The 25,937-nt window shown below is 40.4% G+C and overlaps 1 protein-coding gene across 1 annotated transcript in view; it reads right to left on the reverse strand.

Moving 5' to 3' along the window:
- DROSHA (drosha ribonuclease III) overlaps positions 1 to 25,937 on the reverse strand; it is a 392,901-nt gene that overhangs the window by 351,439 nt on the left and 15,525 nt on the right. The window contains exon 4 of the mRNA XM_089674845.1: positions 4,292 to 4,529. Within this exon, the coding sequence (XP_089530971.1) occupies positions 4,292 to 4,529 (238 nt within the window). The remainder of the gene's footprint in view (positions 1 to 4,291; positions 4,530 to 25,937) is intronic.

A 25,937-nucleotide genomic window follows, 5' to 3' on the forward strand; every position in this document is an offset into this window, starting at 1 on the left:
TTCATGTGCGTGTAAAGGCAGGTGTGCCAATACTTTTGGCAATATAGTGTGTGTGTGTGTGTGTGTGTGTGTGTGTGTGTGTGTGTGTGTGTGTGTGTGTGTATTTGTATTACACACACACTATACAGTATGTGCCAATGAAACTGGTGGTTGACTAAAACCTCCCCAGTATGAGACTATGAAATGTTGGCTTGATTATCTCAATAAAGTGTGTGATATAGCTACATCTGGCATATATTTCTCCTATTAAATGTAATGTAACTATTTAAAATATAATTAAGTACAGAACACGTCTTTTTACAACTGGCCTTGGTTTAAAAAGGCACAAGTAGCATTTCAATCCTTTATTTCTCAGCTATTTATTCAAGTTCCACACAGTGTGTTTTTCCATCGTCATTGAGAGCAATTTATCTGTTCACTCTCAGCATAATGAGATCTTGGATTAGTCCCCCACTGTTCCTGCTGGGGTGTTGGACCTCGGTCCACTGAGCAGTTATCTGCCGCTGTGTATATGGGAACTGTAATGTGATGATATTCTATTACACTTGCTCATTTAACAGCTTTGTCCCAAACACAAAAGATTTGGGATTAGAAAGGTGAGTGCATGCTTGGGAATACTTTTATTTTAACACTTATAGAAAGGAATTGTGCTGCACAGCTATCAAACTTAAAGTTCTTGACATTCTACAGTATATCTTAAAGCATTTTTTCTCAATTAAACACTTACTTGTTCTTTTAACAACACCAGTTTGGAAAAGGTAAATTCTTTTTAAAACCATGCCATATAGAAAACTGCAGAATAGAAAACTAGCACAACTGATACCAATTAAAGCAGTATTAAACCCAAAAGCAAACATTTAGGCTGCTTTCACGCTGATCAGTTTTTCTTACGCTTTTGCGTTTAACCACTTGCCTACCAGGCACTTTTACCCCCTTCGTACCCAGGCCATTTTTCAGCTTTCAGCGCTGATGCACTTTGAATAAAAATTGCGCAGTCATGCAACACTACCCATATTAAATTTTTATAATTTTTTCCACACAAATAGAGTTTTCTTTTGGTGGTATTTAATCACCACTGTGTGTTTTATTTTTTGTACTGTAAACAAAAAAATAGCAACAAATTTGAAAAAAAAAAAAAAGTTTCTTTGTTTCTATTATAAGGGTTGGGGGGAGTGTTAGGTGTACTAGCAGATTTAGTTAAACTTATATCTGCCAAAAAGCAAACAGTGTAGGCAGGGCAAGTAATTCTCCTGACTCATCAAAATCTGTTTGCTTATTAAACTGGTGACTTGGACACGGTCTCTGAAAAACCCTATTGATGGGTGTCCAGAGACATATAATTTGATGTGTCAAGTGAAAACTGTTGGTATTCTCTAAGGAAAGGTTTAGAGCCATTTGAGAGTTGGTGAGGAAGCGATGTGCTGCCTCCTCACCAACTGTTTGAACCCATAATCACTGCAGAAATGTGATGCAACCGCATGCATTGCATGTGGTTGTGAAGCTTACTCATTCACTTGAATGGGTCGCACGTAACAGGTCGGGTAAATTTTCGTGCACTCGCAAAGAATTGCCCCTGAACACTCCTATCCGCTGACACTACAGCTTAAGGGGGGAGGGTTGGGGGGCTAAAAAACATAGCTCAACCAGGGACGGACTGACAAGTCATGGGGCCCCCGGGCATTAGGGAATCATGGGGTCGCTGTGTCCTTGCCCAAACTCAAAAAAGCCTATGAAAAAGGTACCGGGGCATCTCATGGGGCCCCCTACTGACCCCGGGCCTCAGGCAGTGCCCGAGTTTCCAAATGGTCAGTCTGCCCCTGAGCTCAACCACATGCTTTTAATACCCTCAAAGCAATATCATGACAATACACATGAAAAAATGACAATGACATGAAAAAAAAAAAGGCTTCAGTCCTATTAATCTAACTTTATCATAATGAATCAACCGTCGGACACAGCCTGAAACCGGTCACAACACCACCGTAAAAGTGGTCTAAATTCTACACCCCAATAACAAGTAAAATATTGACCGAATAGGTAAAATAACACCAATTATGTTATTATACCACCATTAAAAATATTTTGCAAGACAAGAAAAGCTATTGAGTCTTGAGAAATGACTACCTTTACAGAGAAACTGCATAAAGTACAAGGTCAATGTAACAGCCAAAATAAAGAACAAATCTTTGTGAGTTGACCATAATGTGATCAAAAATATACAGTAATCATTTATAATATTAATAAAAAGGACGCGGTCACAACATCCACTGCAGTTGTCATAATATGCGAGTACACATAGCATACTTACACATAGTGGCAGACTTAGGCAGGTCATACGAGTCGATTTTCAAAAATCGGACCTAAGAATAATCGGCCGATTATCGCTCTATTAGTAGGGCAATGGCACCAGCCAATTTTAGTGGTTGCTACCCATTTTGTTTATCAGGCATGCTGGAAAATTCACGAAAAATTACCGATTTTCGAAATGATTGGTGGCACCATCGGATTACAGAACGAACGATGTTTTCAATTTTCGATCGAAAAATCGTTCGGAATTCGACCCATGTATGGCCTGCTTTACTTCTTAAAGCTGGCCACACACACATTACAATCTCCTTGAAATCTACTAACAACTACATCATGCAAGGACCTGCCAGATTGGATTGGAGTTTTGTTAAATCTTAAGTTTAGTGTATGACGATTGTGAGATAAACTTGTAAAGTATATGGTGACCTTAAGGCCTAGTACACACAAGGAGAAAATCGGGCGAATGATAATTCGTGGTTTTTAGCATGCTACTTGCATATCAAATACGAGCGTGCTACTAACTGTATGAAAATTCTCGTACAATCCAATACAGCTTCCTGTGTGCGTAGCAGCGTGTAAATCGGAAGTGATGTCATGAACGTGTGACCCCTCTACAGAGATTACAAAATTGTAACAATAAGATTATCACTTTAATATTGCTATTATACATATTTCTATCATAAAAACAATATTTTTTTCGTACTCAAGAGGTGGTCACGTGATTTTTTGGGGACGAATACTGTACCAATTAAACAAAAATTGTTTTGTTTTTTTTTGTTATCTTATGAGAAAAATTTTCATACTTGTCCCTTCTGATAATTTTGTATGAACTGTTGTGATCAGCCGTGTACTAACAGACACTCACTCCAAAAGCGTTTTTTTTTCATCCAATTTTTTCATTGTGTGTACTAGGCATTATGCAGGCCATAGATGGGGAGAAAACCGGATGATTTTTCTTTAAAAAAACGAAAAATCGGTCGTTCAATCGGCCGACGTTACCAGGAACGGTAAAAAAAAAAAAAATTAAAAATCGGCCGATTTTCATCCCGTCTACAGTCGGCAAAAGTGTCTCTGCAGAGAGCTCTGTATTTCTTTGACAGTTCTTTGACATTTATAGCGGCTGCAACATTGTATCTATTTGTATCCATTTCGGATACAGATGTTTTTATTCGGAAACAAATAGATACAATGTTGCAGCCGCTATAAATGTCAAAGAACTGTCAAAGAAATAGCGGAGCTCTCTGCAGTGACATTTTTGCAGGACTGGAATTCTTCTTCTTCATCCTCTTCTTCGTCTTCTTCATCCTCCTCTTCTTCATCCTCCTCTTCTTTTTGTCTTCCTCTTGCAGGTCACTGCTCATGCGCAGATTTTTTATCGGTAAAAAGATCGGCCGATTTGCCCATCATTGCAGCGAAAATCGGCCGATCGGAAAAATTGGCTGATTTTTTTCAAACTTTACCGATAAAATAACTCTGCCAAAATACCGAAAAACGGCCGACCTATTAACCCACTAACGATCCGAAAATCGGCCGATTTTATTTTCGGCCGAAAAATGGCCGATTTTCAACCCATCTATGGCCTGCATTAGTCTGCACTCCTCCAGCAATGAGAGGTTCCTGCTTGCAATGCAAGATCCCTGTACTCTGTCACTGTTGCTGCCATCTTCTCTTGCTATTTCTTCAACCATTGGTCTATCACCGATGATAATTTCTATGCATGCAAATGACATCTTCCTGACACTCATCTCTTAATCCCAGTACCCTACAGATTCCAGGAATGTGCACTGCACTGTGCATGCGCAGCAGTCTATGTACACTTACAGTAAATACAGCAATAAGGGAAAGAAGTTTATGGCATACAATGTTTTGTCTGCCATAAATACTGCTTGCTGACAATTTTTGAAATATTACATTTAATTCTCCTTTACAGCTTTGTAAATTAAGCCTATTGTCTCTTTAGGGTATAAGGGAAAAAAATACTCACTACTTGATCCATTGGGTCACTGGAATAGTAACTTTCCGAATGAGTACAGCGAACCCACACAGGCTTCAACAGATCTTCATCCTCCTCCTCAGTTCTATCCAACATGCCTTCATCCAGAAAATCTTTGTCTTTTATAGAGAAGTAACTTTTTTCCTTCCCAGAGCTGGGGCTTTCAGACGTGCTTTCCTTGAGTTCATCTTCCCATCTTGGTCTCTTACGTTCTCTAATAGGAGACATGCTTTAAAAAAAATATAAAGAGTTACCATTTTCAGAATTGTATTCATATAACTGTAAATTCTTCAAATTTCAGTTTGTATGGGTGCATCTATTAGAAAGACTATACATTTTGTAAAGCAGAACTTAAAGCAACACAAAACTTAGATATAAACATGCAGCTAGATTTTGATTTGCGTACATAAAGGATTACAATATGATCATTTTGCATGGGTAAAAGAAACCAGTCATTTTGCATTTCTGCACAGGGCACAAACCTGCCACTTAATATATGATAAATTTGTGTCGCGCTCCACCTAAAAAACTAAAAGTATATAAATAGTGTAAATGCTAAACAATATATCCCCTATAATATCAAATAATATATCCTCCCACACAAACGTGCAACCGTTCTCAAAAATAATATATGAATCAATATATTCTTCTAAATAAACACCTAAGTGCTATAATTTAATCAATCTATTATGAGAAATATTGTGCTTTAAAAAGACTATATAAATTTTTTTTTGGTGAATACAACCTATATAATTAAATTTGAAATACAAAAAGCTCTAAAAACAAAAATATAAATTAAATTCCATAAGCATGATGTCAATAATATTAAATAAATTAATGATGCAAGTGAAATAAAACAATCAATTTATATCACATTTGATTGTTTTATTTCACTTGCATCATTAATTTATTTAATATTTATTTAGAAGAATATATTGATTCATATATTATTTTTGATAACGGTTGCACGTTTGTGTGGGAGGATATATTATTTGATATTATAGGGGATATATTGTTTAGCATTTACACTATTTATACACTTTTAGTTTTTTAGGTGGAGCGCAACACAAATTTATCATATATTAATTGGCCTTTTAACACAGTTTTAGGAGTACCGTATTTTTCGTTCCATAAGGCGCACTTTTTCCCCAAAAAATATCGGGGAAAATGCCTGTGCGTCTTATGGAGAGAATACTGACCTGTCACCGCCGCCGTGTTAGGGCCAGCGGCTGTCCCATCCCACTGCAGCCTGTCCCCTCCCACTGCAGGCTGTCACCGAAGTTCACCCTACCTTATCCCCTCTCTCAGCGGGCTGTCCCCGCAGCTCTTCATAGCAGGCAGTCCCCTCGCCGAACCCAGCCAGCCTGCGCTGCAGTCCGGTCTGCCCTGCAGGGGTGGCCTGTCCTCAGAGCTCCTCCCCGCTCCTGGCATGTCTATGTACTGCGCTCCCTGCTCTGTAGTCCGGTCCGGTCTGAAGGTGTGGCCTGTCCTTACAGCTCCTCCCTTTTCCTTGCATGTGTCCATAGTGCGCTCCATGCTCTGCAGTCCGGTCCGGTCTGCAGGTGTGGCCTGTCCTTACAGCTCCTCCCCGCTCCTGGCATGTGTTCATAGTGCACTCCCTGCTCTGCAGTCTGGTCCTATCTGCTGGTGTGGCCTGTCCTCGGAGTTCAGTGCGCCCCCTGCCTTCTATAAGTTAAAAATGACAGATGCTGGGAGCTGTAGTCCTTTTCCTTAATGTATGGTGTCAGATCATTTAATATTCTGGGTGGAGGGGCCCTGTTGGGACTTTACAGTTGTGGCCAAAATTATTCAACCCCCAATGCTGTAAAGGGGTTTAGGGACTATAGTGTACATTTGGAATTGTATTCAGAATCAAATCCTACAAGGACGTTGTAACTACCCAAATGCAACTAAAATGACATCAATTGTTTATGTAATACAGTAGTAAATGGTTCTTATGTGGTTTCTTCATTGCCACAATTATTCAACCCCTTAAAGACTACCACTCTGAAGAACAGAGGTTCATACAGGTGCTTTCCATCAGGTATTGAAAACACCTGTGGATGTCACCGAGCAGCAATCAAGCATAATAAGCACCAATTAGGCAGCTTTAAAATGACTGTGATACTCAGCTCCTTCTAGACATTTACTGGTGTGGTTACAAACATGGTGAAGGCAAGAGAATGGTCCAGGAAGACAAGAGAAGAGGTGATTTCTCTTCACAGGAAGGGCAATGGCTATAAGAAGATTGCAAAGATGTTAAACATACCAAGAGACACCTTAGGAAGCATCATTCGCAAATTCAAGGCAAAGGGCACTGTTGAAACGCTACCTGGTCGTGGCAGAAAGAAGATGCTGACTTCGACTGCTGTGCGCTACCTGAAGCGTAGAGTGGAGAGAAGTCCCCGTGTGACTGCTGAGGAACTGAGAAAAGATTTGTCAGATGTGGGTACAGAAGTTTCAGCCCAGACAATAAGACGCACACTGCGTAATGAAGGCCTCCGTGCCAGAACTCCCAGGCGTACCCCCTTGCTGTCTCCAAAGAATAAGAAGAGTCGACTGCAGTATGCCAAAAGCCATGTGGACAAACCACAAAAGTTGTGGGATAGTGTTCTGTGGACTGATGAAACAAAATTAGAACTGTTTGGGCCCATGGATCAACGCTATGTTTGGAGGAGGAAGAACAAGGCCTATGATGAAAAGAACACCTTGCCTACTGTGAAGCATGGTGGAGGGTCAATCATGCTTTGGGGCTGTTTTGCTTCTGCAGGTACAGGGAAGCTTCAGCGTGTGCAAGGTACCATGAATTCTCTTCAGTACCAGGAGATATTGGATGGAAACGTGATGCAGTCCGTCACACACCTGAGGCTTGGGAGACGTTGGACCTTTCAACAGGACAATGATCCCAAGCATACCTCCAAGTCCACTAGAGCATGGTTGCAGAGGAAAGGCTGGAACATTTTGGAGTGGCCATCGCAGTCACCAGACTTAAATCCGATTGAGAACCTCTGGTGGGACTTAAAGAAAGCAGTTGCAGTGCGCAAGCCTAAGAATGTGACTGAACTGGAGGCCTTTGCCCATGAAGAATGGGCGAAGATACCCGTAGATCGCTGCAAGACACTTGTGTCAAGCTATGCTTCACGTTTAAAAGCTGTTATAACTGTAAAAGGATGCTGTACTAAGTACTAAGATTGAATGTCACTTGGGGGTTGAATAAAACTGATAATGCTGTGAGCACAGAAAAGACATTTGTGGTTATTTCATTATAACTGTTATGTTATATTTGTCTGACCTACAAGTGCCTCTTTAATGTAAATGTAAGCAAGATGACTGAATGATCAAAAGCAATGTCAAACTGGCCAAAACACTCAATTTCAGTGGGGGTTGAATAATTTTGGCCACAACTGTATATGATGTAGTATGTCCGCAGGCTCTGGTCATCCCCTGTACTGTGTTCGCAGTCTTTGGTCACCTCCTGTACTGAGTCCGCAGTCTCTGGTCACCTCCTGTACTGTGTCCGCAGTCTCTGGTCACCTCCTGTACTGTGTCCGCAGGCTCTGGTCATCCCCTGTACTGTGTTCGCAGTCTCTGGTCACCTCCTGTACTGTGTCCGCAGTCTCTGGTCACCTCCTGTACTGAGTCCGCAGTCTCTGGTCACCTCCTGTACTGTGTCCGCAGTCTCTGGTCACCTCCTGTACTGTGTCCGCAGTCTCTGGTCACCTCCTGTACTGTGTCCGCAGTCTCTGGTCACCTCCTGTACTGTGTCCGCAGTCTCTGGTCACCTCCTGTACTGTGTCCGCAGTCTCTAGTGATCTCCTGTACTACGTCCGCAGTCTCTAGTGATCTCCTGTACTACGTCCGCAGTCTCTAGTGATCTCCTGTACTACGTCCGCAGTTTCTAGTGATCTCCTGTACTACGTCCGCAGTCTCTGGTCATCTGTTGTGCTACGTCCGCAGTCTCTGGTCACCTCCTGTACTGTGTCCGCAGTCTCTGGTCACCTCCTGTACTGTGTCCGCAGTCTCTGGTCACCTCCTGTACTGTGTCCGCAGTCTCTGGTCACCTCCTGTACTGTGTCCGCAGTCTCTGGTCACCTCCTGTACTGTGTCCGCAGTCTCTGGTCACCTCCTGTACTGTGTCCGCAGTCTCTGGTCACCTCCTGTACTGTGTCCGCAGTCTCTGGTCACCTCCTGTACTGTGTCCGCAGTCTCTGGTCACCTCCTGTACTGTGTCCGCAGTCTCTGGTCACCTCCTGTACTGTGTCCGCAGTCTCTGGTCACCTCCTGTACTGTGTCCGCAGTCTCTGGTCACCTCCTGTACTGTGTCCGCAGTCTCTGGTCACCTCCTGTACTGTGTCCGCAGTCTCTGGTCACCTCCTGTACTGTGTCCGCAGTCTCTGGTCACCTCCTGTACTGTGTCCGCAGTCTCTGGTCACCTCCTGTACTGTGTCCGCAGTCTCTGGTCACCTCCTGTACTGTGTCCGCAGTCTCTGGTCACCTCCTGTACTGTGTCCGCAGTCTCTGGTCACCTCCTGTACTGTGTCTGCAGTCTCTGGTCACCTCCTGTACTGTGTCCGCAGTCTCTGGTCACCTCCTGTACTGTGTCCGCAGTCTCTGGTCACCTCCTGTACTGTGTCCGCAGTCTCTGGTCATCCCCTGTACTGTGTCCGCAGTCTCTGGTCATCTCCTGTGCTATGTCCGCAGTCTCTGGTCATCCCCTGTACTGTGTCCGCAGTCTCTGGTCATCCCCTGTAGTGTCCGCAGTCTCTGGTCATCTCCTGTACTGTGTCCGCAGTCTCTGGTCATCTCTTGTACTATTTCCGCAGTCTCTGGTCATCTCCTGTACTACTGTACTATGTCTGCAGTCTCTGGTCATCTCCTGTACTACTGTACTATGTCCGCAGTCTCTGGTTATTGCTTGTACTATGTCTGCAGTCCATTGGTTCAGAATTTTTTTTTCTAGTTTTCCGCCTCTAAAACCTAGGTGCATCTTATGGTCAGGTGCGTCTTATGGAGCAAAAAATACGGTATGTGCATTAGTGTTGATGCACCACTTTATTAATTCACAGTAGGAAGTCACTTATATTGTTATATAGTAATACCACCTTAGTAGCGCACGAGTATCTATATTTTTTATTATCTCACAAACCTGCCACTACTCAGTGCATCCCCATGGAAATCATAAAGTGTATTTTTTTTATTTTGAAGTCAAATTTGAGAAAACCTCACTGTTATGTGTTCTCATTCGCAAAAAAATGTAAAACTTACCTTCTAAGTATTTCCTCAAAGAAGGTCTCACGGCTGACTGCAAGAATATTTGAACAATGTCAGAGTGACTCTATTCTAAAGCCAGCCATAGACAATAGAGGGAAGAAAAATGCTCGTTTCCCTCATCAGCACAGTCAGTCAGTGTTGATGGGGGAATCCCTTCTGGGTAGCTTTTGCGTTCTCCTAGGGAACACACACCCGTGGGGGTCGTTGCCATCCCTGCCAGGATAACACAGTGATTACTGCTAGTGGCTATAGACACTGGCAGTAATCGCATGAAATATCCAACAGGCTGGTTGTGCCCAAGTCTTACAACAATCGAACTGGGTACAATCAGCCTGCCTATAGATGCTTCAAATCTCGGCAGGTCCCTGATGAACCGACCAAGGTTCGAGCCATCTATGACTGTCCTAACACTGTCCTCCTTAACATACAATGCAAGAAAGCCTAGCTTCTAAACCTTTAATGGTTTGTTAGGATAGACAGTATTCAAATCTAGTTAAGACTGATAATGAAGATCTGCCTGTACAGTACAGAGAGGGTTAATTATGGCAAACACAACTACCTAGGCCCCTCATAAAGAGAACCAAGCAGGATTTTTCCTTGCATGAAGTTCCACAACAGAGCATCTTAAAAAAAAGTAAGCTTCAATTTTTCCTATTTTTTTTAATGCTTTAATAATGGGGAAAAATATAAAGTAGGTGTTATCCTAATTTAGCGTCAAAAGTGGAAATACATTTTAAGGGCTTCCTCCACATAATGTTGGAAACAATTTGTAGGCTTCATTGTCACCATTGCTGTAGCGCATAGTCCAGTATATCAAATTCAAATAATCTGTATGATGATGTTATGAAGTTCTCTTTTAAGACCATTGCTCACAACTAATCATTTTCTGCACAGTACAGCAGAGAAAAACTAGCCAGCCTTTCTAAGTTTTGTCACAATCTCCAGTAAAAAAAAAAAAAAAAGAAAAGCATCAAAAGTTGCGTCAAATCTTTGAAAGATGAAGGACACAACTCAACGCTAAATGGACTCTCACCAGTTTTTTAAAAGCTGATCTCCAACAGAGCGTAGCCACAGGGAAATGAAATGATGCTTTTGACCATGCGATTTTCCAGTATTTCCCAAACCCGCAAACACACTGCAGGTTGATATGTGTGAAGGTGCGATTAAGAATGAATGGCAGCCCCAAGGGTCTCTTAAGAGCAGCGCAATTTGGCTGCGGGTGGTTGGGGGTGCAGGAACAGCTGCGATTTCTACACCCTCAACCACCCCACACATTGCAGCCAGCTATGAATCTAGCCTTACCTTCAATAAGAGATGCAGCGGCTGCGAGCACTGTATAAACTGTATGTAGCCTCAGCGACAGTGTTGTGTTCTGGCATGGAAATGGGAACTTCCCATCCCACACCCGGAACAAAACCGAGTCAGACTGAACTGTGGTCAACCCATCACAGGGACCTTTGCATTCTTGGAATAGAAACCTTCCTCTGATTGGCAGAGGCGGTGATCAGAATGTCATCTGCCCGCACCTCTGCCTCAGCCAATCAGAGAGAGCTTCCTGTGTATGGATGAGCACAGCCCAGCCTGACTCGATTTTCCTCTGGGTGCGGGATGGGAGGATCCCATTCCACTGGTGGAACACAGTGCTGTATACTGTATGTAGCTGAGGAAATATACATTTTATACTGTGCTCCCAGCTGCTGCAGCTCTTGTGCAGGTAATAGTTTGCTTGGACCAGCCTGGTCCAAACTAACTATTTAAACTTCATTAAAGCTGGATATCAGCTTTAATGCCTTCTTGGTAAGCATTCATGACATATTACAGAATATGAACAATTTTTTGGCATAAACATTGCTATATTTACTCTTGTACTGTTAAAAGGCAAAAGAACGGGGGCATGGCCAAGCTCTGGAGAATATGGCCACTGAGTGAAGGAGCTCCGGTCTGAACAGGCTCACCGGGCAGAATTACAGCCACACAGACCCTCGTTTTCGGTCGCCATTTATCCCGATATCCGGGCACAGCCAGACAATCTCTAGAAAGAGAAAGGAGAGGGGCAAAGTGGGGAAGATGTATGTAGCCTTTCTTCTCACAGCCGCAGGCCCTCCCTGAGCAAGATGGCGCTGGCTGCACCACGAGCACACTACACAGGCATGATCCGAAGCAGGGATCATCCCTCAGACATTCTAAGCAGCAAGGCACAGGTAACAGCCGCACTTCTCAGTCCCAGTCTTCATCAACTGCCTCCAGTCCAGCAAAAGCAAAGCCTAAATTACAGAATAATACTTCTTCTCAGGAGGTGAGTGATTTAGACACCTCATTAGAAGACACAAGAGAGTTACATGATTACATCTTAGAATTTTCGACATCTAATCAACCAGTGATTGACACAATACTTAAGGACATGTCCGTGTCATTGCGTACAACTATTCACAATGTCTCTGGCACAGCAATTCAAATCAGAAATAGAATCGGTCTCTAATAGAGTGTCACACATTGAATCTAAGATGGGTGAATTCGCGACCACTTTTAATGAGCTAGTGGATTCCCACAATGCTCAAGATGATGACTTGAATGGGATAAAAGCGAAGTTGGAAGATCTAGAGGACAGGTCTAGGCGCAACAATATTAAACTAAGAGGGATTCCGGAGTCAATTAAAGCATCTGAATTAAAGGGGTTCTTTGCTAACATACTTCAAGAAGCACTTCCTGAAATCACCCCGGAAGAACAAATAATAAACCGTATTCATAGGTTACCTAAGCCTAAGCATATTCCGGATCATCTACCAAGAGAGACTATCACTAGAATCCATTTTTATCATATTCAAGAGAGGTCGATGCTGATTGCCAGGAGAAAGGATAATCTTCCTTCCAGTCTACAGGGTCTTCTATGTTTTGCAGATTTCTCAGCATATACGATGCAATAAAGGAGATAGCTACTAATGATAACTAAACCTTTAAACAACCACCGCATATCATACCGTTGGGTGTACCCAGCAAAGCTGATAATCACAAAAGATGATGCCACTCATGCTCTAACGTCTGTAAAGGAGGGCCTGAGCTGCTCCGAGCTTGGAACATACTGGAACCTCGTCAATTCAATCAAGCCTACCGGTACTTGCCAAACTCCTCTAAAGCTTCACATGCCAGATCTGATGTAGATGCAGGTTGATTCTGTGTTTTTTCACACATACGTTTGTATATATTCTGGTGAGCCTGTTTAAGATGTTGACATTTTGTCTTTTCAACCCCAGGTATATTAAATGGTATTTCTCCACTCAGATTCTGATAAGAATCGCCAGTTTTTACGTGTTAATAACTCAGCACAATCTACAGTCAGTGCGGGCTAAAAGTTACTATTTTTCTTGTGCGGTAATAGTGTTATTCCAATTTGCCATTAGAAGTTTTACATTCTGTTGGATTTTGCAATATCCCTGACATACATTAGGATTCCCTCCAGTGGGTGTTTGTTTCAGAAAAGATGCAGGTAATACAATACTTCCCAATTCACTACTTAAGGTTAATCAGCCTCCACCTAGTGTCTCACCATGGTTTACAAAATTTCTTCCTTCAACATAAAAAGTCTGAATAACCCTGTTAGGAGAGGGTCAGTCTGGAAGGAGGCCTGTAGACTAGATTCCGACATTAATAATTACTATATGAAATTATACAACTTAAAGGGTAATAATACTACTTCACAACCAACCCCAGGGCTTATAAATCCATTTTTGGATACAATCTACTTGCCTAAGATATTAGACGAAGGCCTAGATTATAAAAACTCACAGTTTACATTCATAGAGGTTAGTACACTCATAAATCATTTGCCACATAGGTCACCGTGTCCTGACGGTTATTCCGCGGAATACTACAAAGTGTCTCAGTCAATTATTTTACCTCATATGATCCCAGTTTTTAATGCAGCTGTGTCCAAGGCTGAATTTCCATCTGAAATGCTAAAAGCCATGATAGTTATCCTGCCTAAACCCGGGAAAACACCTACGACACCTCAAAACTTTAGGCCGATAGCATTATTGAATATTGACCTAAAAATTTACTACAAATTATTAGCAAACAGATTGGCTAAGTGCTTGCCAGCATTGATACAAAAAGACCAGGTGGGCTTTGTCACAGGTCGCCAGGCCCCAGATGCTACTAGGAGGATGCTGAATCTGATACATTGGGCAGATGGGAGGAAAATGCCTTCTCTGCTTCTGGCCTTGGATGCGGAGAAGGCCTTTGACAGGATTCACTGGGGGTATTTATCGGCAGTGCTGGATAGATTTGGTATCCAGGGCTTTATGAAATCAGCTATAATGGCACTATACTCCAATCCCTCAGCTCATGTATTTACGGAAGGAATGTACTCAGAGATGTTTGAGATACTGTAACTAATGGCATGCGCCAAGGATGCCCCTCTCACCGCTAATTTTCACCCTACTCATGGAACCACTGGCAGAGAAATTAGATCAAATCCACTCATTAAAGGTTTCTCATCAAACGTTTGACAACACACTATTACGTTGTTCACGAATGATGTTATTTTATCCCTGGAGGACCCATTGAGGTCACCCCCGAAAGATACATAATGTCATAGAGAAATTTAATATAATTTCTTACTATAAAGTAAATGCTTCTAAGTCTAATGTTTTGGGGATACACGTAGACCATCAGTCCAAGTGTGTTTTAGAATCAAAATTCAACTACCATTGGGCTGTCGAGTCAATCCAATACCTTAGAATAAAATTATCTCCACATACAACAGACATGTACAAAACAAATTTTTTACCATTGATTATGGATATACAAAAAGAATCTTTTGTCTGAAAAAATTCTATTTGTCTTGGTCAGGGAGATTGGCAGCATATAAAATATTACCTAAAATTATTTATTATTATTTTAGAACTATTTTGATTTGCATCCCTCATTCCTTTTTTTCCTGCATGCAAACTATGCTTTCTAAATTTGTGTGGACGGATAGCAAGGTGAGGTGTTTTCGAGCAAAATCTTAATGAAACGGAAGTCAGTGGGGGGGGTATGGGATTTCCCATCTTAAAAGATTACTACATAGCATCCCTATTAGAGCAAACTAAATTTTGGTTCCTGCCCTCACACTTGAAACACTGGAGTTGGTTGGAGAACGATTGGGTTTTCCCCAACAATCTTTATAAACTTACTAATGAATTGTCGAAACAAATCTCCACAGCAATTGGGGGGGGTCACCCGATTGTCTCATCCACGCTACAAGCATGGCAAAAAATTATTAAATTTGGGGGTAAAAACGATGATTGTATAAAGGTTTCTATCTCTATAGACTCCTTAAAATTTCTGATACCAGATATTTCATTTACGAAATAGATGGATAGGGGCCTGATCACTCTTAGTGACATTTCTAATGGAAAAGGGGTGCGGTCATTCGAAGATTTAGTAAAGGAACACTCTCTTCCAAAGGGAGAAAGATTTACCTATATAAGAACCCTCTCCTTGCTACAGAATCTAAATGTAAGTCCAACATAATTATCTCTTAAGGTGTGGTCGTATTGGACTTTGGAAGGGGCCAAAACAAAGGGCATTTCTGTGTTTTACAACTTGCTTAATGATAAATTATCCTTTAGTAAAATGTCACAGATAACACTGTTCAACAAATTTTTATTTTTTGCCAGTTTTGGAAACAAAAGGATCCATTTCTTAATGAATTTCACATTCTGAGTTCAAATATAACAATGAAATTTGTCAATTGGCTCTAGTTTTTCTGTAAACGGAAAGTTTTCTACTATAGGCGTAATGACTACATAATGCACAATAATTATATAGATAGATGTCTTTCCACAAATATAAAGCAAGTGATATTGACTACATAACAAAGCCTAAATGGCATAATATATTGCATAGGATTACCAAGAAAAATTATAGCCATAAGCTAAGTTGAATCATTTTAATACTTAGGATTCTCACTAGTTTTGTCTTCAGTTTGTGTCGGTTTTGCTTCTCTTGTATTCGAGGAAAGGGCTATCTCTTACAACTGCACGTGACTACACGCTTCAGGTTCTTCCTCACTTGACTCAACCACGAAGGATTCTGGTGCTTTAGGAATTGGTAGCCCCTCTCCATGAGGAACTGGACGTATTGCCGATGGAATATTTGGATAGTGCACAGATAACTTTTTCTTCTTATTTAGCCCTTTTACAATTGGAGGCACCATACAAAAGTAACAATTACTAACATGATCTGTTGGCTCTCTCTGAATCATTGGCACAGCGAAAGGCATAGATGCCTTTTTTCCATTCAACCATTGCTCCAGTGCCGTCCCACAAGAATTGCAGCATATATGTGGTGCCCAGCTCTTGTCCTGGTCTCCTATCTTGCAGCCAAAATACAAGTTGTAGGCTTTCTTAATCATTCCTGTTATCCTCCTTTTTTTTGAGATAAAAGTTATTTCACCGCAGATATAGCAGAAATTATCTGCTTTATTCACACAAGTTCGAGGCATTACTGAGTAGCCTATATAAGCATAAAACGAAATGTAAAGACGCTGTCGAACTACAATCAGCTACAGATACTGCAGCTTTTATGCAGTGAAGTGATGCAATTAAAGGCTAATATTGCATCATCTCACTATACATGCAATTTTCTATTGGTCACCAGTATCAATTGCGCAATATGCAGCTGAAGTTGCATCATAATTTTGAATGGCTTACGTCATTAGATGGGTGAATATATCATGGAAACTAGAGCCAATCAACATTTTTTAGGGTCATTTTCGTTTTCAGCACCCCAAAATTATGTAAGATTAGCTAATTTTATGCCCAAAACTTTTTACCTGTTGAACAGTGTAATCAAATGGTAAAATGACCTTAAATGCGAATACACAAACACACAATGGAACAAACCTTTTGCATCTAATTAGCAATACTCGAGATGTTCTAACTAGTGGGAATTAGCACAAAAAATTAATTTAAGATGGTATTTTACTCCATATATGTTAGCCAAATTTTACTCTGGTGAGTGTTGGAGAAGATGTAGTAAGGTACAGGCACGTAAATTCACATGCCGTGATCGTGCCTAAATATACGTAGCTACTGGGCTGAAATATTTAAACTAATATCTCGGGTAACAGGGTTCTTCATTACACCATCAGCTGATCTAGCTATCCTTAGTATTAATATAGATCGGATCCCTATCAATCTTACACCTGTCTGTTTGCAAATACTCCACGCAGCTAGAGCAATAATTCTGAGGAAATGGAAATCCAATGAAACCCCAAATGTAAGAGAGGTTATTAACCAAGTCAAGGATATCTGCGAATATGAGAAAATTATGGCTTTTAAAGATGGACAAATAAGTAATTTTGAGGTACAGTGGAACATTTGGAATGTATAGGTCATTTAGGTCATTGAATCCTAGTTTTGTTAGAGAATTCAGGACATGTTTGTTTTTCCCAATGTTATCATTGTCTTAAACCTAACTAGATAATTTGAGAGTAATGTTGGAATATATTTTTCTGATATTCATATATTGGCTTATACACATCTATGTGTTGTTCTAACAGAAGTTTTCTATTTTTTTGTTAGAAGTCACCGTATACCCATGTTAAACTCTTATGGCAATGCTCAATTTCTGAAAAGTTACATATTATGTAAAATTATAGTGTTACCGTGATTTAATACACAATTTTTGTGTATTTTTGTAAAAATCCAATAAAATATATTTGGGGGAAAAAAAATAAAGGCAAAAAGAGCCTTCAAACAAACTTGCCCTAAAATAAAATACAGCCCAAGCTTTGAGGAGAGTGCTATCAAAGCCATACATAACAAGGAGAACATGCAAAAATCTCTGGGCCATCCAAGAACTGCCACATAAGAAGCACAGAACAACCCTGTATGTGTAACTGAGGACAATTAGGATTGCAAAAGAGGACCATTGTTCACCTGTTTTCCCAGGTCAAGGAAAGGAGACTATGCCACAACAAACAAATGGAACCCCAGCCAGCCCAGACAAGACAAGACAAGACCTCCGAAATGCCTAATCAAACTAACCCAAGCCAATGTCACTTGAGAACCACTGAGTTTGTGATCAATCAGTTGAAGGAGAAGTTCACCTTTTGAAAAAACATAATACATGCACAATTTTTGGCAGATAAAAGGCAGAGCATTGCACCCGTGATCCACTGATTGCAGGTACAATGTCAGGCTCTTGCAGACAGTGGCTAGAGCTCTCTGTCTGCACCTCTGTATGGCAGACAGTTCCTGAGCTGCAGGCAGTGTGAATGAACTATTGTTGTGCTGATTAGTGTGCCTGCAGTTTAATCAAAGTCCCACTTCTGCAGTGGAAGAGAGTGCTTCCTGTGAATGAATGAAAAGCTGTGCGGGCAGAAGCATAGCAATTCTGAAAGAGAAATCAACTAGACCAAGCTGTTCCTTCACCCGTGTTTCTGTAACCATATCTGTTCTATTTGATTTTTACTTCTTTTATACTTGTAGATCACTAACCATTGAATTTAAGTTTTTGGGGTGTGTTTTCCAACATGGTTTGAGTAGATGCTGTTCGTAAATGATTTTCAACACCGATTGAAAAAATTAGATCTGACCTATCCGCCTTCTACCTCTTTTTAATTTCCCTTTCCGGACTTTCATATTTCCTTTTTTTTAACCTCACTCAGGGCGTGTGGTTGGGGCTTTACATGTTAAGTCCAAGGGTTCCTCTCCATTGTCTGCATTCCTTACAAGTTTGGTATGTAATGGATATTTGTATTATCTTCATAATGTCGGGAGCTTACTCTACCCTTTTTTCCACTCTTCCTGCTGTACCGGTATCATTAAGTATCTGTGAACCATTTCATTCAACATATTATTCTTTTATCCTTGCCATGTATATGTACGGATGTGCTATTCGTTTGTACCATGCTAACATTTTGACTCTTGCGTAATGATCAATTTATTACGCAATAAAAAAAATACTAAACAAGAAAAAAATTGAATTTATGGGTTCGACCTGGAATAAAATCAATATCTGAAACAGCTTCTAATTTGTATATGTTTTTTTCCCTAAAAAACAAGAATCCAAATAGAGGTTACCATGAAAAAAAAGACATGGTTTAGGAGAGGCAGATGCCATCTGGGATAGAATTGTCTGTTAGGGAATTTTGGTTAACCACATTGTAAACAGGACACATATAATTTTGATCAGAACTATTCACAAGTCATCCTCAAGCCTTTTACAACTCCTTTTACAGTTGCAAGAAAAAGTATGTGAACCCCTTGGGATTACGTGGAGTTTTGCATGAATTGGGCATAAAATGTGCTCTGAACGTCATCTAAGTCACAACAATAGAAGAACACACTCTGCTGAACATAATACTACACAAACATTAGATGTTGCCATGGTTTAATTGCACATAACATGTAAACATTCACAGTGCAGGGAGGAAAATGTATGTGAACCTTTCGACTTAATAACCGGTTGACCCTCCTTTGGCAGCAATAACCTCAACCAAACGTTTCCTGTAGTTGCAAATCAGACCTGCACAACGATCTGGAGTCATTTTGGACCACTCCTCTTCACAAAACTGTTTCAGTGTAGCAATATTCTTGGGATGTCTGGTGTGAATCGCTCTCTTAAGATCATGCCACAGCATTTCAATCGGGTTGAGGTCAGGACTCTGACTGGGCCACTCCAGAAGGCGTATTCTGTGCTGTTGCAGCCATTGTTTTGTTGAATTACTTGTATGCTTTGGGTCATTGTCCTGTTGCATCACCCATCCTCTGCAAAGCTTCAGTTGGCGGACAGATGGTCGTACGTTTTCCTGCAAAATGTCTTGATAAACTCTGGAATTCATTTTCCCATCAATGACAACAATCTGTCCAGGCCCTGAGGCAGCAAAGCAGCCCCAAACCATGATGCTCCCTCCGCCATGTTTTACAGTGGGGATGAGGTTTTGATGTTGGTGTGCTGTGCCTTTTTTTCTCCATACATAGTGTTGTGTGTTCTTCCCAAACAACTCAATCTTGGTTTTATCTGTCCACAGTATATTTTGCCAGTAGTGCTGTGGAACATCCAGGTGCTCTTTTGCAAACTTCAAACGTGCTGCAATATTCTTTTTGGACAGCAATGGCTTCCTCCGTGGTGTCCTCCCATGTACTCCATTCTTGTTTAATGTTTTCCTTATTGTAGATGTGTCAACAAAAATGTTAGCATGTGCCAGAGATTTCTGTAGGTCTTTAGCTGACACTCTGGGATTCTTCTTTACCTCATGCAGCATTCTGCGCTCTGCTCTTGCAGTCATTTTTACAGGACGACCAAGCCTAGGGAGAGTAGCAACAGTGCTAAACTTTCTCCATTTGTAGACAGTCTATCTTACCGTGGACACATGAACATCAAGGCTTTTGGAGATACTTTTTTAACCCTTTCCAGCTTCATGCAAGTCAACAATTCTTGATCGTAGGTCTTCTGAGAGCTCTTTTCTGCGAGGCATGGTTCACATCAGACAGTGCTTCTTGAAACCAGTAAACCCAAAACAGGTGTGTGTTTTTTAAGGGCAGGACAGCTGTCAGCAACACATCCAATATTATCACACTGATTGGAGTCAAGGTTGGCTCACTCCTGGCTCCAATTGGGTCTGGGAGAAGTCATTAGGCTAGGGCCTCACATACTTTTTCCTCCCTGCACTGTGAATGTTTACATGTTATGTGCAATTAAACTATGGCAACATCTAATGTTTTTGTAGTATTATGTTCAGCAGACTGTGTTCTTCTATTGTTGTGACATAGATGACGTTCAGAGCACATTTTATACCCAATTCATGCAAAACTCCTCGTAATCCCAAGGGGTTCACATACTTTTTCTTGCAACTGTACGATCAAGCGAACCAGGTAAAAATAACTAAAAATAAAAATATATGCAAAAAAAAAAAAAATACCACACACAAAATATTCATTAACCACTTGCCCTCCAGAGGATTTACCCCCCTTCCAGACCAGGCTATTTTTTGCGATACAAAGTCAGTCGTGCAAAGCTACATCCAAATGAAATGTATGTTCTTTTTTTCCCCACATATAGATCTTGCTTTCGGTGGTATTTGATCACCTGTGTGGTTTTTATTTTATTGTGCTATAAACAAAAAAAAAAATGGCAGTTTTGAAAAATAATTATATATATATATATATGTATTTTTTTTTTTTTTACTTTTTGCTATAAAACATATCCAGTAAAAAAAATTTAAAAATCAAATTTCTTCATAAATTTAGGCCAAAATGTATTCTGCTATGTCTTTGCTAAAAAAAAAACCCATCCCACTACATGTAAATTAATTGGTTTACGTGAAAGCTTTTTTTTTTTTTTTCTTTTTTTTAATACTAATAATGGCAGTGATCAGCGACTTATAGCAGGACTGCGGTGAGCATTCGGACACTGGGTGGGAACTGACTAACTGCCACTGACATCCCAATGACACTAATACAGTGATCAGCGCTAATAAAAATCACTGACACTGTACTAATGGCACTGGGCAGGAAGGGGTTAACATCTGGGGCAATCAAAAGGTTAACAGTGTGCTGTTTTACAATTTGTGCAGTGTGTGTTTTACTTGGGAAACATGCTGCTCTGTATTTCTCTGCTGTGCACAGAAGTACACAGCAGCATGTTATTGCTGGCTGGAGAGACACCTGTGTTGTTTACACACAGGTCTCTCCCCTGTCACTGTTTCTCGAGGATCGCCGGGTGCCGGCGGAGAATCTCTGGCCGTGACCCGGTGATTGACATCCGTAGCCGCCAATGGCAGCGCGGGTAGTGCGACGCATGTTCGCCCCCGACACAGAAATGCAAATCACATATATATATACACACGTGACTTTGCGCAGGCCTGCCGCCCTGTAGCATTATTTTTGCTATAGGGCAGAGGACAACTGGTTAAAAAAAAACAAGAAATAATAACTACATTACAAAAACGTCATCTGTACTACTAAACACAGTTCAAACAAAATATTAAATATATCCACAAATATAACACATGGGAATTTTAGCAAAATATTAAAACATATTCCATGCCAATAAATTTGGTTCCTAGTGGCATGAATAACATCAAATATAATTTCCCTGAGTCACAATCATTACAAAGAACTCTTGCCCATAGGGAACAAAGGGTACAGAGCAGTAGAACATTTGTAAGTGCCATTTATAAAATACAGTACAGGACAGAAAAATCCCAAATGAATAGCATGTGCTAAAGTTCAAACAAAACACAAGAAAAATTACAGAATTCCTAAGACATGCTCTTTAAAGATGACGCTTGCACAAAATATAATTGAAAAGCGAGATGAAAATATTTTTAAAGAGTGAAAAGTGAGATGAAAACATTTTTAAACAGAGCTTAAAGACAAAAAATAATAAACACACCACAAATAAAGTGTGGGAATTAGTGTATTATATGTGGGAATTCAGGTATTACAATACTCAATCCATTTGCTTAGAAAATTCTAATACTAAAGGGAAATGGCTTCTAACAGAACAGGTTTTTACTTGTGGTATTTTATCATAAGGATTCATAAATGTTGCAGTGCCCTTGTGGATTCCAGTATACTGTATACAAAGAGCTTGCAAAAAAATTAAAGTGGAACTAAACTCCATCAATTTGAAAGGCTAAATTCACCTTTAGGAGAAAAAATTATAAATGGATATATTTTGCAGGAAAAAAAAAATTAGCATACTTCCTACAGAAGCCTGCAACATCACATTCTCCCTCCGGTTTTCTGTCCATTCCTCTGTACAGGCTTTTAGAAAGTGTAAATGGACTATGAGCACGCTAATCAGCACACCTGTAGTCCATTGAGAACTACAAGCCAAATGCCACTATAGAAGACGAGACTTATTGTTTATTCATTTACAGATCCCTGCGAATGAATAATGGAGCTGTGCAGGAGGAACCCTCCACAACCAGTCTTTGAAACTTCTTGAACTTCATGTTGAAATTTGATTAGATGTGGTGGCTGCATTAGTTTTCTTTTTTTCCTAGGCTTTTTCCCCCCTTTGTTTTTCAAAAAATTTGCATTTGAAAAACCGCTATACAAATATTGCATGACACAAAAATATGCAACACCCGCCATTTATTCTCCAGAGCCTCTGCTTAAAAAAATTAATGTTTGGGGGTTCTAAGTAGCTTTCTAGCAAAAAAAAAAAAAAAAGATTTTTTTTATTTACATGTAGGAGAGGAATGTCAGAATTGGCAGGAACTGGAAGTGATTAACCCCTTGGCGCCGGTGCCTCCCGGCCCTTTAAGGGTTTCAGAAGCCGGGAGGCGGGGCTTTAGGGTCATGTGACTGCCGTGATTCGCTGTCACGGCAGTCACATGATCGGGAAAGGTCCCGATCAAAAGAGGAGATCGGGACCTTTCCGTGAGTCCCGAACAGGTGTGCTCTTTCGCTCTCTATTTCTATCTCTGTCTTTCTCCCTCTCTTTATTCCTCTCCCTCCCTCCCCCTCTCTCTCCCTCCTCCTCCCCCTCTCTCTCTCTCTCTCCTTCATTCTCTTTATATCTCTCTCCCCCTATCATTCTCTCTCTCTTGATCTTTCTCTCCCTCCCTCTTTATCATTCGCTCTTTATCTTTCTCCCTCTCCATCTCTCTTTTTCTCCTTCCCTTTTTCTCTCTCTCCCTCTTTATATATTTTGCTCTCAATTTAAATGGGGGGGGGGGGGCAGATGTTAGTGATAGGGCAGCACAAAACCAAAATATACCACTGCATAGGCCATAGTCATTTGCAATCATCTTGTGAGATTTTGTTTGACATTTTTCATGTTAGAAATGGTATTTTCTGCTATAAAATATGTATTCATAACAATTTCTAGAATTCCACATGTATACAATGGAAATTTCAAGAGTGTGGAAGCCCAACATTTCATATTCCTGAAATGTGCCTGCTGTACCATGTACTTTTATGGAAAATATCCTGTTCTCTTTGTATTGCTTTGTGTGAAATCCCTGGTTTTCCTGCCAGTCTTGCTTTCCTATTCAATACTAGACATGAGAGCACAGCGTGGTCAGTTTTCTAGCTGTGCTGGGAACTCAGAGTGCCCTCCTCCAATGGTCAGACTTACGCTCCCCCTACACAATCATTCACTGGGACGTTTAGTGTGCTGCCGTTTCTCCTGCCCAGCATTCTGTCCTCATTGGCATAAGGAGCTTAAAGGGTATGTGATCACTTGTAAAACCTCCGGACACAGTGGAACACCGATCGTCGGACGGGACCTCTGTGCGAGATCCCGATCATGTGATCACTGATTGGCCAATCAGTGATCACATGCAGAGTAGTAAGCAAGATGTCACTTCTAACATCATTGCTTACTACGTGTGAAATCTGTGAATGATCACAAAGGTCACATGATACAAGGCTATTCACAACAGCCTTGTACCATGTGACAAGTGTGACCAATCACAGCTCACACAGTAGTTATCAATGGCTGCAAGAATGCAGCCAGAGAGGAGAAACAATTGCTTTTACAGCCTTTATGGGTGTAAAAGCAATCAGTGTAAAAAAAAAAAAAAAAAAAATCTTCATCACCCCCACAAGTAGTACAGTGTCACCATGGTGATACTGTACTGCTAGGGTGACCTTATGTAAAAAAAAAATATAAAAAATAAAATAAAAATGTAAAAAAAAAAGTTTAGAAATATAATTTTTGGTTATAAACTAATTTGGGTTATTTTTTTTTTTCACTAAAAAGATAACGGAATACATTTTGGCCAAGATTTATGTTAAAATATTTATTTGCAAAATTTTATAAGAAAAACACTTTCAAAATTGTTGGACTTTTTCATTTGCAAAGAATAAAAAAATAAAAACCCAGTGGTGAATAAATACCATCAAAATAAAGCTTTATCTGTCTTAAAAAAAATGCTAAAAAATTCATATGGGTACAGTGTTGCATGACCGCGCAATTGTCATTCAAAGTGTGACAGCGCTGAAAGCTGAAAATTGGACTGGACAGGAAGGGGGTAAAAGTGTCCGGACTGGAAGTGGTTAAATCATTTCTAGCCTAATACTATTAATCTGAACGATCATGAAGTTTGTAAATGTACTTTGTGAAAATCCTCACATATTTACTTCCTTCAATTCTGTGACACGCATTCCCTATGCCCTGTGCGTAGGCGCTGTTGTGTCACACATTTCACAGAGCCTGCCTTCTGAACTACAGAAGTGCTAGGATGAGGAGTTTCAGGAGGAGGAGTCAGTACAGGAATCACAGCTTGCAGACAGCAAGGTACTATGAGGAAAGCAGTCCTTAGAAATTAAAAGTAAACAGCAGAGAAGCTGCAAAGCATGCTGGGAATCAGACAGGCAGCACTCACCACATGAAAGCAGATTTTCTTTTTTTGTTTTTTGTTTTTTGTTTTTTAAGTAAGCTTATATTGGATTGTTTAAAATAACCATTGTTTGTATTGCTATTACAACACTGATGTTATAAAATGTACGTGTATGCGGTCACTATAGGTTTCCTTTAACCCCTTCACGCCTAAGGGTAAAACAAATCTAAATGCCTAAGCACAATTCTGCAACGTTGCCATGTGATAGTAAAACCGTACATATCACCACAACTACTTTGTACATCCAGGTGAATTATACCTTGATTTTTTCAGGACAAATTGGGCTTTCATTTGGTGGTAAATGTTAATGGATAGCTCCTGATTTTTTTTTTATTATCAAAGGAAAACTGGCCAAAAATAGTAAAAAAAAAAATCATTTTTTTTATTTAGCTGTGTGTTTCTTGTTACGTCCATAACCTACCACCAAAGAACAACCCAAAATAAACTCTCTAGCTCTTGATGATCGCAGCGCTACCATATATGTGTATGTTATTTGTTGTTTGTACCTGTAGTACAGCCCAGAAACAATAATGCGCATTTTGTTTTTGTCTTTTTTTTTTTACCTAAAACACACTGACATTAACACTAACTGACACCAATTTTTTTTAAATCCTGACCTTCAACTCTGACCTTGATCTTTGACCCTGACCTTGACCCAAACACTAACCCTGGCAATGAACTAGATCAAACCTTGATCTATGTATTTTTCTTTATTTTTTAATATTTATTTATCTTCTTTGGTTTTTTTTTTTAACAAACATATTTTTTTCTCTCTATGCCAGGAGTTAGAGATACAATGTATCTCTCTTCTCCATTCATAGAGAGAGAAAAAAACAAGGGGGCCGGGCTGTATAGTGACTGATCACTGTGATAGCCAATCAGAGGCTATCACAGCAATCATGTGACCCAGAGTAGGGAGTCCAGGGTCCCGATCGTTAGAATGGGACCCGGGCTCTCAGTGAAACCGCGGTCTCTGTGCTGGGAGCGCGCCGAGCAGCGTGCTCCCAGCACAAAAAC

This window comes from Staurois parvus, unplaced genomic scaffold, assembly GCF_062004578.1.
Source record: "Staurois parvus isolate SC_StPar_1 unplaced genomic scaffold, SC_StPar_1.0 ptg000153l, whole genome shotgun sequence".
NCBI lineage: Eukaryota > Metazoa > Chordata > Amphibia > Anura > Ranidae > Staurois > Staurois parvus.